Here is a 12,546-nt window from a genome sequence, read left to right as displayed (position 1 = left end):
AGAAAATCTTTAGAAATACAAAGCGCTCACTGGAGCACAAACAAAAGACCTGGTATTTCTAGCTCTTCTCTCCATCAATGATTTTTACCTTCAGAAAGGGCACTTTTGTCTCACATTTGAGATTTTCCAATTGTAAGATCAAATAGGTCTGAAAGGGTGGTACAGGGACCATTAGATGAGTGGAGCCAGGTGAGTGGAGTGGAGCACCTGCTTTGTCCACTATCTTCCCAGCCTTGAACATCCATAGCTCTGAAACAAACATGCCCCTGGTATTATGGAAAGGTACTGTGTTTCCCCGAAAATAAGACCTAGCCGGACAATCAGCTCTAATGGGTCTTTTGGACTAAAAATTAATACAAGACTTGGTCTTATATATTTTATCTTATATTAATTATATTATTGTGGGAACAGAGCCCCAGAAAGCAGTTTCCAGGCTCTCAGCCTCACATAGACAGGTGCTGGCTCAGGTAGTAAATGGCCATCAATGTGATTGGATGGCCATCAGCTGTGGCTAGTTGGCCGTTGGCTGTAACCAGTGAGCCATTGGCCACTAATATAACTGCTGTGGCTACGCTAGCAGAGAGGAGAAAGAATGGGGGCTAGCAAGAAGATGGCGGCTGGGCTGGCAAGCGTGGATGGCGGTTTGCGGACAGTGTGGATCCAGCCTCCAGTGAGAGTATAGTGCCGCCAGAGAGAATATAGTGGTATGACTCCCCTACCTATGGCTCCGTGGGTGTTCCTTTTTGGCCTCACCATATCCTGCGTTCTTGTGTGGGGAGTGGGAGCAGAGACCCCGCAGGCCGCCCCACATGACGGATGGCGCAGCGAGCAGGGTCTCCCGCATGACAATTATATTATATATTATATAAGACCGAGTCTTATATTATAGTAAAATTTAATTATATTAATTTTTACTCCAAAAGATGCATTAGAACTGATTGTCTGGCTAGGTCTTATTTTCAGGGAAACACAGTACTTTGGAGTGGAGATGTAGTGTTATCAGATACAGCCCCAGTACTGCAGGCAAGTAGATGGGGGTGGGGAGGGAGAAGAATCCAGCTGTACTACGGGTCGTTGGATGGTGCAGAGGCAATTCCGAGGATGGGCAAGAGTGGCAACTTCTCAGAGGCCCAGCAGACTCCACTAGGCAGAAACCCAAGAAGTTATCCCTGCTTATCTGCAAGAACAGTGAGGTCAGTGGGGGATGGAGACAAAGGGGAATTTCTAGAGTCCTTGTAGGATTAAAAATCTTATTAGGTGGAATTACTTAACAGGGAATGTCTTAATCTGGTCATTCCCAATGAGCAGCATTAATCTTACTGCTGACAACTCAGGTCATAACTAAACTGGAAAACAGCCTTCAGTGACTTTGAGAAAGAACTAGAGAGAAAGTAAATGGCTATTAAGCCACTGCCTTTTGCATTACCCATCACTCCCAGAAAGGAAGCTGGTCTGAGGCACTAAGGTCTACGAGCAGCTGGGACCAGGGCTTGGTGATTCACTTAAGTCTGCTTCCCACCCACCCCCACCCCCGCTTCCCCAAGCTCTGCCTCACCACCCCTCCACCAAGGGCAGTTGTGGTCCAGTCCTCACATGACAGATACAGAGGTCAGGAATCAGATGGGAGCCAGGAAAAGCTTCAGGGTTAGGACTCTCAGAGACGCCCTCATCTCCACATCTCCCAGGCCAAGATGCTCATGCCCAGCCAACAGCAAGTCGAGGGCAAGTCGAGGGCCAGAATGTGAGGCCTCATCCTGACAGCAGTGACTTACCCACCTTATGAAGGCGGGCTGAGGCTTCTAGTTTACAAGAGGGTTGCAGAGGTGACCCAGAAAGAAAAAGTCATGAATTATTCGTATTGCAGTAACACAGATGCACATGTAGGTGTCCTTCCAGATTAGGATTTGTGTTTTACACCACTAGTAATTGTTGCCAACAGAGTTCTGACATGAGAAAGATGTACGCCATTCTGAGGACTTCTGGCCTACAAATAAGTCAAAACGACCGGAGAATTTAGGTCAAGGTGAGTTTATTGTCCAAATAGCATAACCTAATTGCATCCAAAACCATTTTCAAATCCATCTTTAAGCTAGTCAGAATAACAGGTTATTATTATTTTTTTAAATCACTTAACACTGAACAGATAGGACCTCTTAAAAGGCAGCTGACTATACCATGTCACCATCGTAGCCAATAAAACACTTTTCCATACTTCCTAAAAACCTTTTGTTTATACTGATCATGCTACTTTAGCACTTGCTAGCATCCCGACCAAATAAACACCCACACCTCTTATAGAGTACATTGTGAGAATTACATTGACTTGATATGGCATCACACTCATTTAAAGCAAAAAAAAAAAAAAATTATAATAATAATAAAAGAAATCCAAGACGAGAAACTGTAACAGAGATCTGAGGTACATGGTACACGGGTAATGAACATAATGGAAAAAATCCAATGGTCTGGTGAATGGCTGTGGATTTAAGAGTTGGCCAGCAATAAAAACTGAAACCCATTAAAAAAAAAAAAGAAAAACTTTTTTTTTCTTAGGACAGGAACCTGTCAAAATACACTGGATACTGTAATGGCTACAGTCAGTAAGGCACTTTTTTCCCCAAAGTAGGCTGCAGGCAAAGAATAAATGTTGCAGCTACAGCATGCATGGATACATTTGTCGATGGCTTCTTGAAACCTGAGCCAAGAATCAGGTCTGATAGCCCAGCCAAGTCTAAAATCAGACACACACTAATGTAGAATAGTTTGGGCTGAAATGACTGCTCTGGGTTCAGAATCCATAATCATGCAAAGCCATGTGGTATGAGAAGTCATAAACATCCTTGAGTCTTCCTGCCCTATTTTGTACAAATGGACGGCATGAGCAGCTCTTGAAAACTGCTCCAAGCCCACACCAGTAGAAGCCTGCTCCATTCTATAGCTAGAGTTGGCGATAACTGTTGGCTTAAGGGGACTTGACTGTCTCAGCATTAATTTCCCTTTTAAAGCTATTCTCAGGGTTGGACTGTCTCAAAGATAAACAAAGAGGAATCCTTTTGGCTTAGAAGCCAACTGGCTTACTCAGACTTCCTCCCCATTCCTACCTCCCATTCCCACACTACCAATATCATCTTCTTGAACTAGAAAATCATTATTTACATGATATAAGGTGCAAGTCTATTTCTTCTCCCAGCCCTCTGCCCCCTGTGGCCCATGGAGAGAAAATTCCCCTGCCCTCTTTGAGAAAAGTCATCCAATCCTGCTTAATGTTTTTAACCTGTCAGTCCCAGGGCAGCGTGGAGAGGCACTGAGGGGGCTGGACCTCAGGAAAGCTACAGCTCCCTCTGAAGAGAAGCCCACCCTGCTAGCGAAGGGATGCAGTGTGATGCAGTCAGGTTGTTTCCTCCTCTAGCCTTGTCACTTAAGCTCCTGCAGGTCTCTGAGCCATGTGTCCCCGACTTGGCTGATATGAGGCAGAACAGAGCCTCTTGTACAAAGCTCGTAGACCAAAGGGGAGCTGGCTGTTAAGACATGGTGAGCGCTTCAGTAGGGTCCTGGGGCAGGTCCCAAGAAGCCTCCTCTAAGAGCAGCCCCTTCTCTGAGGAGCTGTCCTCTCAGTAAATGGGAGACATTCTGCTGTGGGACCTGTCCCCTGCTTTCTTCCACCTACAGGTTTCTTGGCTGTTAGGAACCCGCATGGAATTGAATTATGCTTAGCATATATTTTTGGCATACTAGGATTCTTCCCCCTAGGATTTGGCCAAAATAGGGGAAGGAAACAAAATTTGGCAGGCTAGGGGAACCACTTAGCCCCCACTGATGGAGAAAAACACAGAGGAGGAAGTAAAGATTTAAAAAACAAACCAAAAAAAAAAGTAGAAAAAGACCAGAATAGGTTTGGAACCCTTTTAGTAGGTGAGGAAGAAAAAATTCACGAGAACTGAACTCCTCTGGGACAAAACCTCCTACCAAGGAAACCAAGAGCCGAGGAGAGGGTATCAGCCACGTAAGCAATCTGGGGTTCCTTTTTTTGTTTAAGGAGGGAACAGGCAGAAAAATCCAGACAACCTAGCACCTTCCCCACCATCCCACTAGGCCCCAAAGACAGGAAGGAGAAAAAACTAGAAGGCCCCAGTGCACCCAGGGCTCCAGGAAAAGTGGGAAGTTACAGACAGCAGGGAGTCTGTTGGCCTGTTCCCTTATTTGTCAGGTTCTTTCATTTGCTGCTTCTGTTTGAGCTTAAGGGCCTGTCACTATGGAATGAGTTTGTACCTCATTTTGTTTTTAGGCTCTGAGATCCCCAAGAACTCTAGGGACCTTGCCTTCTTTACATGCTATGGAACGTCTCAGGGCCCAGAAGCGTGTCCTGTGCAAAGTGGGCTCTTGATAAAATACCGCCTTCTCCACTTTCCAAAACTTCAGAATTCACCACCCACTACCCCACCAGAAATTCCCTAGAATTTAGGGTCATGCTAACCAAGTCCTGGACCCTTCTAAACACCCTACGAGAGACTGACTCATCTGGACTTACATCTCCGTAAAGCAGCAGCCTCATCACCTCCCTTCAACTACCATCCAGTAATCATCTGACCTAATTCTCCAATCATGCCAGTTCAATACAATTCAAACCTAAAAACCATTTAGTGCCGCTTAGCAGAGGGCCTGGCCTTACACAGTGCTTGCCGCCACAGTTGGAGACAAGTGGGGGAAGGAACCCCTAAACACTGCATGTTGCAGATTCAGACTCAAAAATCTCTGCAATCATCCTAAACTGAGATGCCCATGTGGGAAGAGAAGGGGAAGGGAACGTCCTTTCAAGGTGAGAGGACCCTAAGCGATGAGAGCCCTGCTTTAGAAAGGGCTGCACGATGAGGGTCTCCAAGTAGCCTGCTGGGACTCTTTAGTCTGTCTCCTGATACCTAAGTGCAAATTATGACTTCCTCGTCCACTATGCTGAATGTCTGCCTGGGGGGAGGGGAAATCCCTAGGTTCAATTGTATTTTTTCCATCATGATGAGGATACCGGAGTCAAAATGGAAGCCTGATGACCTTTGTGACTGAAAAGGTCCCTGGGGTGAGACCCTGGGCCAAACCCACCTCACCTTTCAATTGAGGGCACGCAGCCACCTCACCTTTCTACACACGCACGGGCTCCCAAGCAGAAAACTGTACGGTTGTGAGGTATTATGAAAACAAAAATGTGAATCATTTTCTTTTGTAGCTATTGACTTTGTCCAGTAAACCTGAGGTAAAGAATACTCTGTCTTTGAAGAATGTAATCAGAGAAAAAAAAAAAAAAAAACCCAAAAAGGAAAAAAAAACAACCATGAATACGCTACCAGAAGAAAACAAACTATGGAGGGCTTTTCCAGTACGAAGAACTCTTATCTCAACCATCTACTTTGGGACTTGGTATTTAAGCAGTAAAATAATATATTATAAAAATGTTTATAAAATAGCAGCACACTCTGTGAAAAACATTACAGCTAGGTACTGTTAATGTGAATAAGGATGAATGATCTTAGCTTCTTAGCAGCGCAAAAAAAAACAAAAAAAAAAAACTGAACATAATAAAATGAAAAATAAGAGAGACCCTTAGATTTTTCTCCATCTTCAACCCTCATACTATGAAACAAGGCAGAATCTGTGTATAAAATAATTCTTCAAAGTAGCCCTGTTCTGATTTTTCTTTTTTACTTAAAAGGCAAACATTTTAACAAATAGCTTCATTACCTGTCAATTATAATTGTGCAAAAAAAAAAAAAAATGTTGTTGCTCCAACCTCTTTGCTAACTGTATGTGTCTAAGAAGTGGAGAGGAAAAAAAATTCAAGTACACTGAATACAACTTTGCAATGAAATTAACAGAAAACGGAAAGGGAACAGAATGCCCCCCTGATGTTCAGCTGTCTTTGCACCAGCGGTAACCTTTCTTTCCACGTCCAAAGGAGAATTATATGGGTGGGAATTAAGATCTTTCTGTGCCATCAAAAATGATAACAGATCTTTGTTTTTAGGCTTTTCTGAGGAATGTTGTGATGGGAATGTCAGCAGAAAGGGGTGTCTCTTGAGTTCTAGTAAGGAATACCAGAACTATGTACCAGAGAATGTCAGATACCAGAAGCTATTTCGTAGTACCCAGACTAAGGGTGTGGGGGGGAGGGGAACCAGAGAAGAAGGGAGGGGTCTATTCAGCATGATTTGCATAAACCATCCCATCTACCCCTCCGGAACAATTTTTCAAAGTGCTTTTCGAATGGAATGGTTTATAACAATGCTAAACTGTGGACCAGACATACCAATCAGCACCAGAAATTAGTTTTTTCCTAATAAGGGATGCCACGGTCACATTACACTCTTTAATATGTTAAGAGAAAAGATTTCATTCCAGATCCCACCCTTGGTCTCCATCTGCCTCTGTTTCGCATTGAGTTTTGGTAATGGTCCAGAGCTAGATTGCCCCTTTAGATAAAAATATGGTGGTGTCTACAATGAACCATGTTTGGAAGAAGCAAGATGTCAAAAAACATGGAACCCAGGATTCAATCACCTGTGTCCAACCGGGAAATAAAACCTCTTTTTCAGGTAGCAGCTACTGTAGACAGCAAGAATTCGTAATTAGAGACTCAGCAATGCTCCCGACTTAAGTAACAGGTGGTCGAGAGCAAAGGTGCTTCTACATCCAAAATGGTTCAGTCACGTTGACAGGTTGCTTTGTCCTCCCTCCCCATCGTGTCCCTTATTTCTAATTCCTTCTTGAGTTCATTGCTTTGCAATCTAATGCCATAAATGGCATATGCAGTTCCTTGAAATTATCCTAAAAGGGGTGTATATGTGCTAGTTTATAACATGAAAAAAAGTCTCCTCTAATTTGTTCCCATATTGCAGGCATACATTTTCTCTAGCTACTCTGCAGGTTCTCCTGTAAGCATCTTACTATTGCTTTTAACATAATCAAATAATAACTGTCCGCATACACAAAGGGATTCCCTTCTGTTGTACTCTGAATAGGCACCAAATGCTTTTAATTATTCCATTTTCATAGGACCTTTTTCTCTCACTTCTAAAAGACCTTTCAATATGATCTAGGTGGGGACAGAATTTTTTTTTTTTTTTTTTTTTAAGTTTTATCCTAAAACATAAAGAACAAAACACAACCAGAGAGAAGGAGAGAGAGCACATTTGAACACGTCTCTCCCATTCGGCCCGAATGACATCCTCACAGGTCAATATCCCGCACATCTGTAGGGGTGCTCGCTTGGTCCAGTTCATCCTCCGACTTGGATCCATCGCCCTGGTCCTGACGGAACTGCTGCAGGCTATTCAGCAGCACCACCTCAATCTGCTCCTGGCAGGCCTTGAGGCAATCCTGGAAGGAGAATGGTCCAGACCAGAGAGCTGTTAGCAACGTCAGCAGGGTGCAGAGCCCTTCCTGAAAAAAGCTTACACAGTTCAACCTTCATATAATCCCGTGCTACTTTTCCAGGAGAAATCAGTGTGACGGGCAGGAGATGTGTTCTGGAAGTGCCATGCAACCCCTGGGAACTTGTTAGAAATGCCAAATGGTATGGACAGGAGCATCTGAGAAGCATGGGCATGGGTGACGAGCCATGGATGGACTTGCAGAGCCTGGTAACCTGGGGGCCACTAGGTGCTTTCTGCTTGGGGAAGCTGGGCAGTGACAGGGGAAGACCGGTACTATGGACAGGGCTATGGTACTAGACAAACGCAGTGCCGGAGGAACAGATAAGGAAAAAGGGAATGGACTGAACTGCACTGACCCTCACATACACTGTCCGAGTGCTTACAAACAAAATTCTGTTTTTCTGTTTATTTACCATTCCCATAACTCTCATAAAAACACGACACAGAATGTTTACAAAATTCTGGACACTTGAGCTGTCCAATTTGGGTATAAGCAAGCATTTGCCGTACTGCTCTGATATTAGTCTATATTTGGTAGGGAAAATTTAGAGTGTGTTTGCCCCAGGCAGAAGCGTCTGTTAGGGGGCTGACACGGAAGGCAATGGTGAGGTCATGGGTGTCTCTAGGGAGAGACTCAGGCTCCTGCTAGCCCACGGGCGGGAGCTGAAGAAATGGCTCAGTGGGTATTTTCCATCCTCTCTCCCCTGCAAGGCTGCTTTTCTGCACTCTCTTCAGCGGCACAGACATATGGAAAATATGTTAAATTGATTCTGCCTGGGTCTTTCCACAGTTTAATATACGATTCCCACTTGTTTCACTGTGCAATTTTCACTGCCCAGAGGTGACTCTTTGCCAAGCACAAAAGCATTATCTTTATTTTCCAAAGATCTGAAATAAAGTTGGAGTTCACTACTCAGGAACAAAGTTTCCATGCCCCCCAATTTTCCTTTCCTATCTCTCGTCCACTCCATTCCACATTTCAAACTACAGGTTTTTATGAAAATTAAAACAATAGCCGAAGAGTGCTCTGGGCAGCGATAAAATATCACCCAGAACATAAGAAGAATGAAAAGAGTAAGGGTGGGTATTTGCTGTCCTCCTACCTGTGGGCAGCACCTACGTCATTTTAACTTCTCTGATCTCAGTTTCCCCACTTGTAAAATAAGGATAATGAAATGTTTGTAAAGATCAGCAGAGATAATAGTATGAAGTGCTAAGTGGCAGTTTAATAAATGATAATCATTAATTATGAATGACAATAAATCAGCCCAGGAACCTGAAAGAATTCTTTAGATTTCTTTAAGTACACATTAGCATTTGCTCAAGATGGGTGAAAGGACACTGTGTGACTGGCACCTGGCACTGAGTGTTGCAGAGGTCCCCGTGCCACTCTGAACAAGCAGAGGACTCAGGGACTGGCAATCAAGGACCCACCGACATCTGCCAACTTTCCTGTGGCTTCTCCTGGTCATACCCTCTACCCTGTCTGACCCCACTCCCACCACATCCCCAGCAATCAGAAAGCTGACCGGCCTCTCCTGCCTCCTTGCTCGGGTCTTCTCTGTGCTCCCCCTCCAAGGCCATACTGCAGCGCTGGTGCTCCTAGGTCACTCACCTCTTGCCAAAAGGTTTAGGTGGTGAACCCTAAAGGCGTACTGTTTCTAAGGGCATTTGTACTTTAGTAGAAGATATTTGAAAACCTTGAAGGCTTATAATCTAAAAAAAAAATTAATCTAAAGTCAAAACTGGGGTGGCTGGATGGCTCAGTTGGTTAGAGCGCGAGCTCTCAACAACGTTGCCAGTTCAATTCCTGCATGGGATGGTGGGCTGCGCCCCCTGCAACTAAAGATTGAAAACTGCAACTGGACTTGGAACTGAGCTGCGCCCTCCACAACTAGACTGAAGGACAATGACTTGGAGGTTATATGTTTAAACTTTTGTTTCTAGGAGGCAGGGGGAATGAATCCAAACCCTTCTAAACCACACAGATAGTAACTGTGGCCTCCATAAAAGAGAAATCCTACCCAAAGCAGACAGCAAGAAAGGACAGCAGAATTCTCAGCTTACTGAGGGACCTGTGTGCATGCATGTTATGTGCATGTATGTTACGTGTATAGACAGACAATAGTTCTGCACCATTAAATTCAGAATGAAATGCCTGTTAGGTGTCAGCAATGAGGTCTCTTTAAAGGCTTCACATGGCACAGCCACTTGGTGAAGACCTTGCCCCCAACAAGGCAATTGCCTCCCGGCCAATTCTGACTGGCCTTCCTTCCTCAGAGGCTCCATCTTGGGCCCATGGAGAAATAATCTGGTCAGCACGCCCCATATCCCAAAAATATGACCATCAGTGCATTAGCCACACGCATCCCTGAGGTAGTAGATGGCCCTCCAAATGGGGAGACAGGGCTCCAGAAAGCTAAAGAACTTGATTTTGGGCCATGCAGAGTCTTCTCTTTTGGGTCACCAATGTTCCTACTTTTCCTGGTATTAGCCTTCCCTTGCAGCAGCCTGAGCCCTAAAAGGAACATTTCTGAGAAAACCCTATCGGGAGAGCTGGGACATTTGGCAGTCACTTCTGGACTTTCAGAGCTGGGGGACTTTAACTAACACATGCATCGAGTGTCACATCTATGTTAGTTCCAGCCAAGAACACGTGCACAGGCTTTTCTCAATAAAATGAAGGAAGACTTCATACCAAACATATAATCTCCCCTTTCCTCAGTCTCATTTTAGTCTCTATTCAAACCATTACTGACTCTGGCCAGCTCTTGATCTTTGATCTTCTTACTTGAAGAGAAAAGTGCTGGCTAAAGCAGTTACCCCTGAGACGAGGGACCCTGGACACCATTCCCTGCTCCTTTTTAGACTAATTTTCAGAGCAGGAAGCTAACCTCTTTGAAAAGCTCCCAGGGGTCTCTGCCTCACCCTCCTTCAGGTACCACTTCTTCACAACTTGGCCATTGTCAGCTCAGGTGTCAACGGCACGCATCTCTCATTCTCAGCTAGATGAAAAGCTTCTTAAGGGCAAAAGCCTGTCTTGTATAAACTATGTCAAACACTCTACTCTCTGACGGTGGAGAGAAAGATGGCATCCCTTTCCTTGAGACAGAGTTTGCTCCCTGCATATAACACTCTGGTTTAGCATCACAAGGAACCTTCCTTGGACTTCCAAAGAGTGTGTGAATTTTCTGTGAGCTGGTGGGAAGTGAAGGAAGAAGAGAATGAGTGGTGCTGCCATCACCCACAACCATCATGCCAATGGCAAGCAGTCCCCTTCCTGCCCGAGGACTCCCAACTTCCCAAGCAGCAGTGCCAGGGAGCGCCTGGGACTGGGGTGGGGAGGCAGCACCCTAGACGAAAGAGAAGCCCTATCTCCAATCCAGCAAAGCCGCTTGTGCTAGGAAGTTGAGCTGAAAGAAGGAAATAGAAAGGGAGGCCAGTTGGAGAGCTTGGAGGGGAAAGCGGGTAAAGCTGGGAAAGAGTGGAATAAAGTTATTTCCAAAGGGCAGAATTATAAGACGACATACGACAATTCCAGAATCTGATAATTTGGGGGTCCAAAGGGCTTTTAGAGCTCGAACAGCCAACTGCTCTCATCTTATAGCTAGATAGAAACTGAAGCCTGGCTTGTCCCCCGTTACATCCAGTTAAAAGCTAAGACTGGCCTTTAAAAAAAGGCAAACCTCAGAACTCTTTTTCCCTATGTACCTCTTTTTCTTCCCCGCTCCAAGTAAGGACTTACAGGCGCAAGATTCTCCAAGGAAAGGAGACACAGCCAAAGGGACTGGAAAAAACTGACAGTGCCTCCCATGAAAAGACGCAATGTACATGTACAGTGGAGTGGCTCCGGGACCTCTGCTTTCCGGCAGCTTCCAAAAGCGCCACCCATTGTGTTACGATGCCCCAAATTAAGCTGATTAAAAGGAGAGCCATAATGCTCGTCTGTCAGCCTGGACAGGTGGCACTCCACAGTGCTGGAGGTCGGGCAAGCCTCCAACTTCCATGATGATGCCCCCGCCCCTGCCCACGCCGCCCAGCCTCGGAGCCCTGACAGCAGCGTTTGTGATCTCCAGCTCTTTCCGCAGGCCTCCGACTTCCTCTGCTTGCTGGCTCCAGCTCCGTGCCCTGCACCCTCCTCTGCCTCCATGAATGGGCTGACGGAACTCCTACCATTAGCCCTCAGTGTAACTGCATCACTACATTGTCACCACACACGCACTGCACTCAACAGGGAGACAAAGGGCTGAATGAGCCCCAGACCCGCAGCCAACTCAGGCAGAGACAACTTAGGAAACTATCTCATTCTTCCTTTCTTCACAGGCTGTTTGGCTTATTTCCTTGCATACCAAATGAGGCCCAGAGAAAAAATAAGGCAAGAGAGGGAAGCATCAGCCTCCAATTCTATCCCTCCCACCTCCCCACCCCCAGCTTCCCTTCTAGCAACTCTTCCCAAGGTTCCTGACCACAGGCCCCTGTCAAGTCCACAAATGACAGCCCGGCCCTTAGGATAAGGTGTGCTATGAGGTGTTGGTACTTCCAGCTAAGGAGGACCAAGACACAATGCTAGGGGGCCTGTGAATAATGTAGTCAAAATCCAGACTTCCTTCACTTCCCGGCTGTGTTTGAATAGCTCCCTAACAACAGGATCACAACGTGCCCCCATGAGCACAGGGAAGGGATATCTTGCCCTCAATCTTTTCTGGGCGATCTCTTAGAATGACAGAGAGCTTTGCTATAACCCAGGTAGAAAAGGATAACTATAACGCCCGGATGACAACAGGCTAGGTCTAGTCTGTTAAATATCTCCCAGTATCTTCACCACATCTTTATGGCCTGTTGAGTCCCAGTTCTACTTCTGTATTAGTGAATCAGTAAAACTGTTTCATGGGAAAATGAAGTGACTTGCTCTAAGGTAAAGTCAGGTAAAACTCTGAGGACCTGACATACAATTAATGTTAAGTACATAGCTTTCGAAAAGACTTGGAGAGACCAAAGGATTAGAAACACTCTTGAAACCCGTCTGCCCACCCTTTGTCCTCCGTTCCTTCCTTCCTCCTTCCCTTCCTCTCTTCAGCATCATTCCCCATTGGCTCTGCCAGGGGCTCTGGAGAAAGAGCCGAGT

General features: G+C 45.4%; 1 protein-coding gene across 1 annotated transcript in view; it reads right to left on the bottom strand.

The window, feature by feature from the left end:
• Positions 1-2,012: 2,012 nt before the first annotated feature.
• The window catches only part of CCND2 (cyclin D2), a 28,745-nt gene continuing 18,211 nt past the window's right edge, over positions 2,013-12,546 (bottom strand). Inside the window, exon 5 of the mRNA XM_019756926.2 lies at positions 2,013-7,365. Within this exon, the coding sequence (XP_019612485.1) occupies positions 7,216-7,365 (150 nt within the window). The 3' untranslated portion in view covers positions 2,013-7,215. The remainder of the gene's footprint in view (positions 7,366-12,546) is intronic.

This window comes from Rhinolophus sinicus, linkage group LG02, assembly GCF_036562045.2.
Source record: "Rhinolophus sinicus isolate RSC01 linkage group LG02, ASM3656204v1, whole genome shotgun sequence".
Classification (NCBI taxonomy): Eukaryota; Metazoa; Chordata; class Mammalia; order Chiroptera; family Rhinolophidae; genus Rhinolophus; species Rhinolophus sinicus.
The sequence above is the reverse complement of the archived record's forward strand: the minus strand, read 5'-3'. Positions and strand labels throughout refer to the sequence as shown.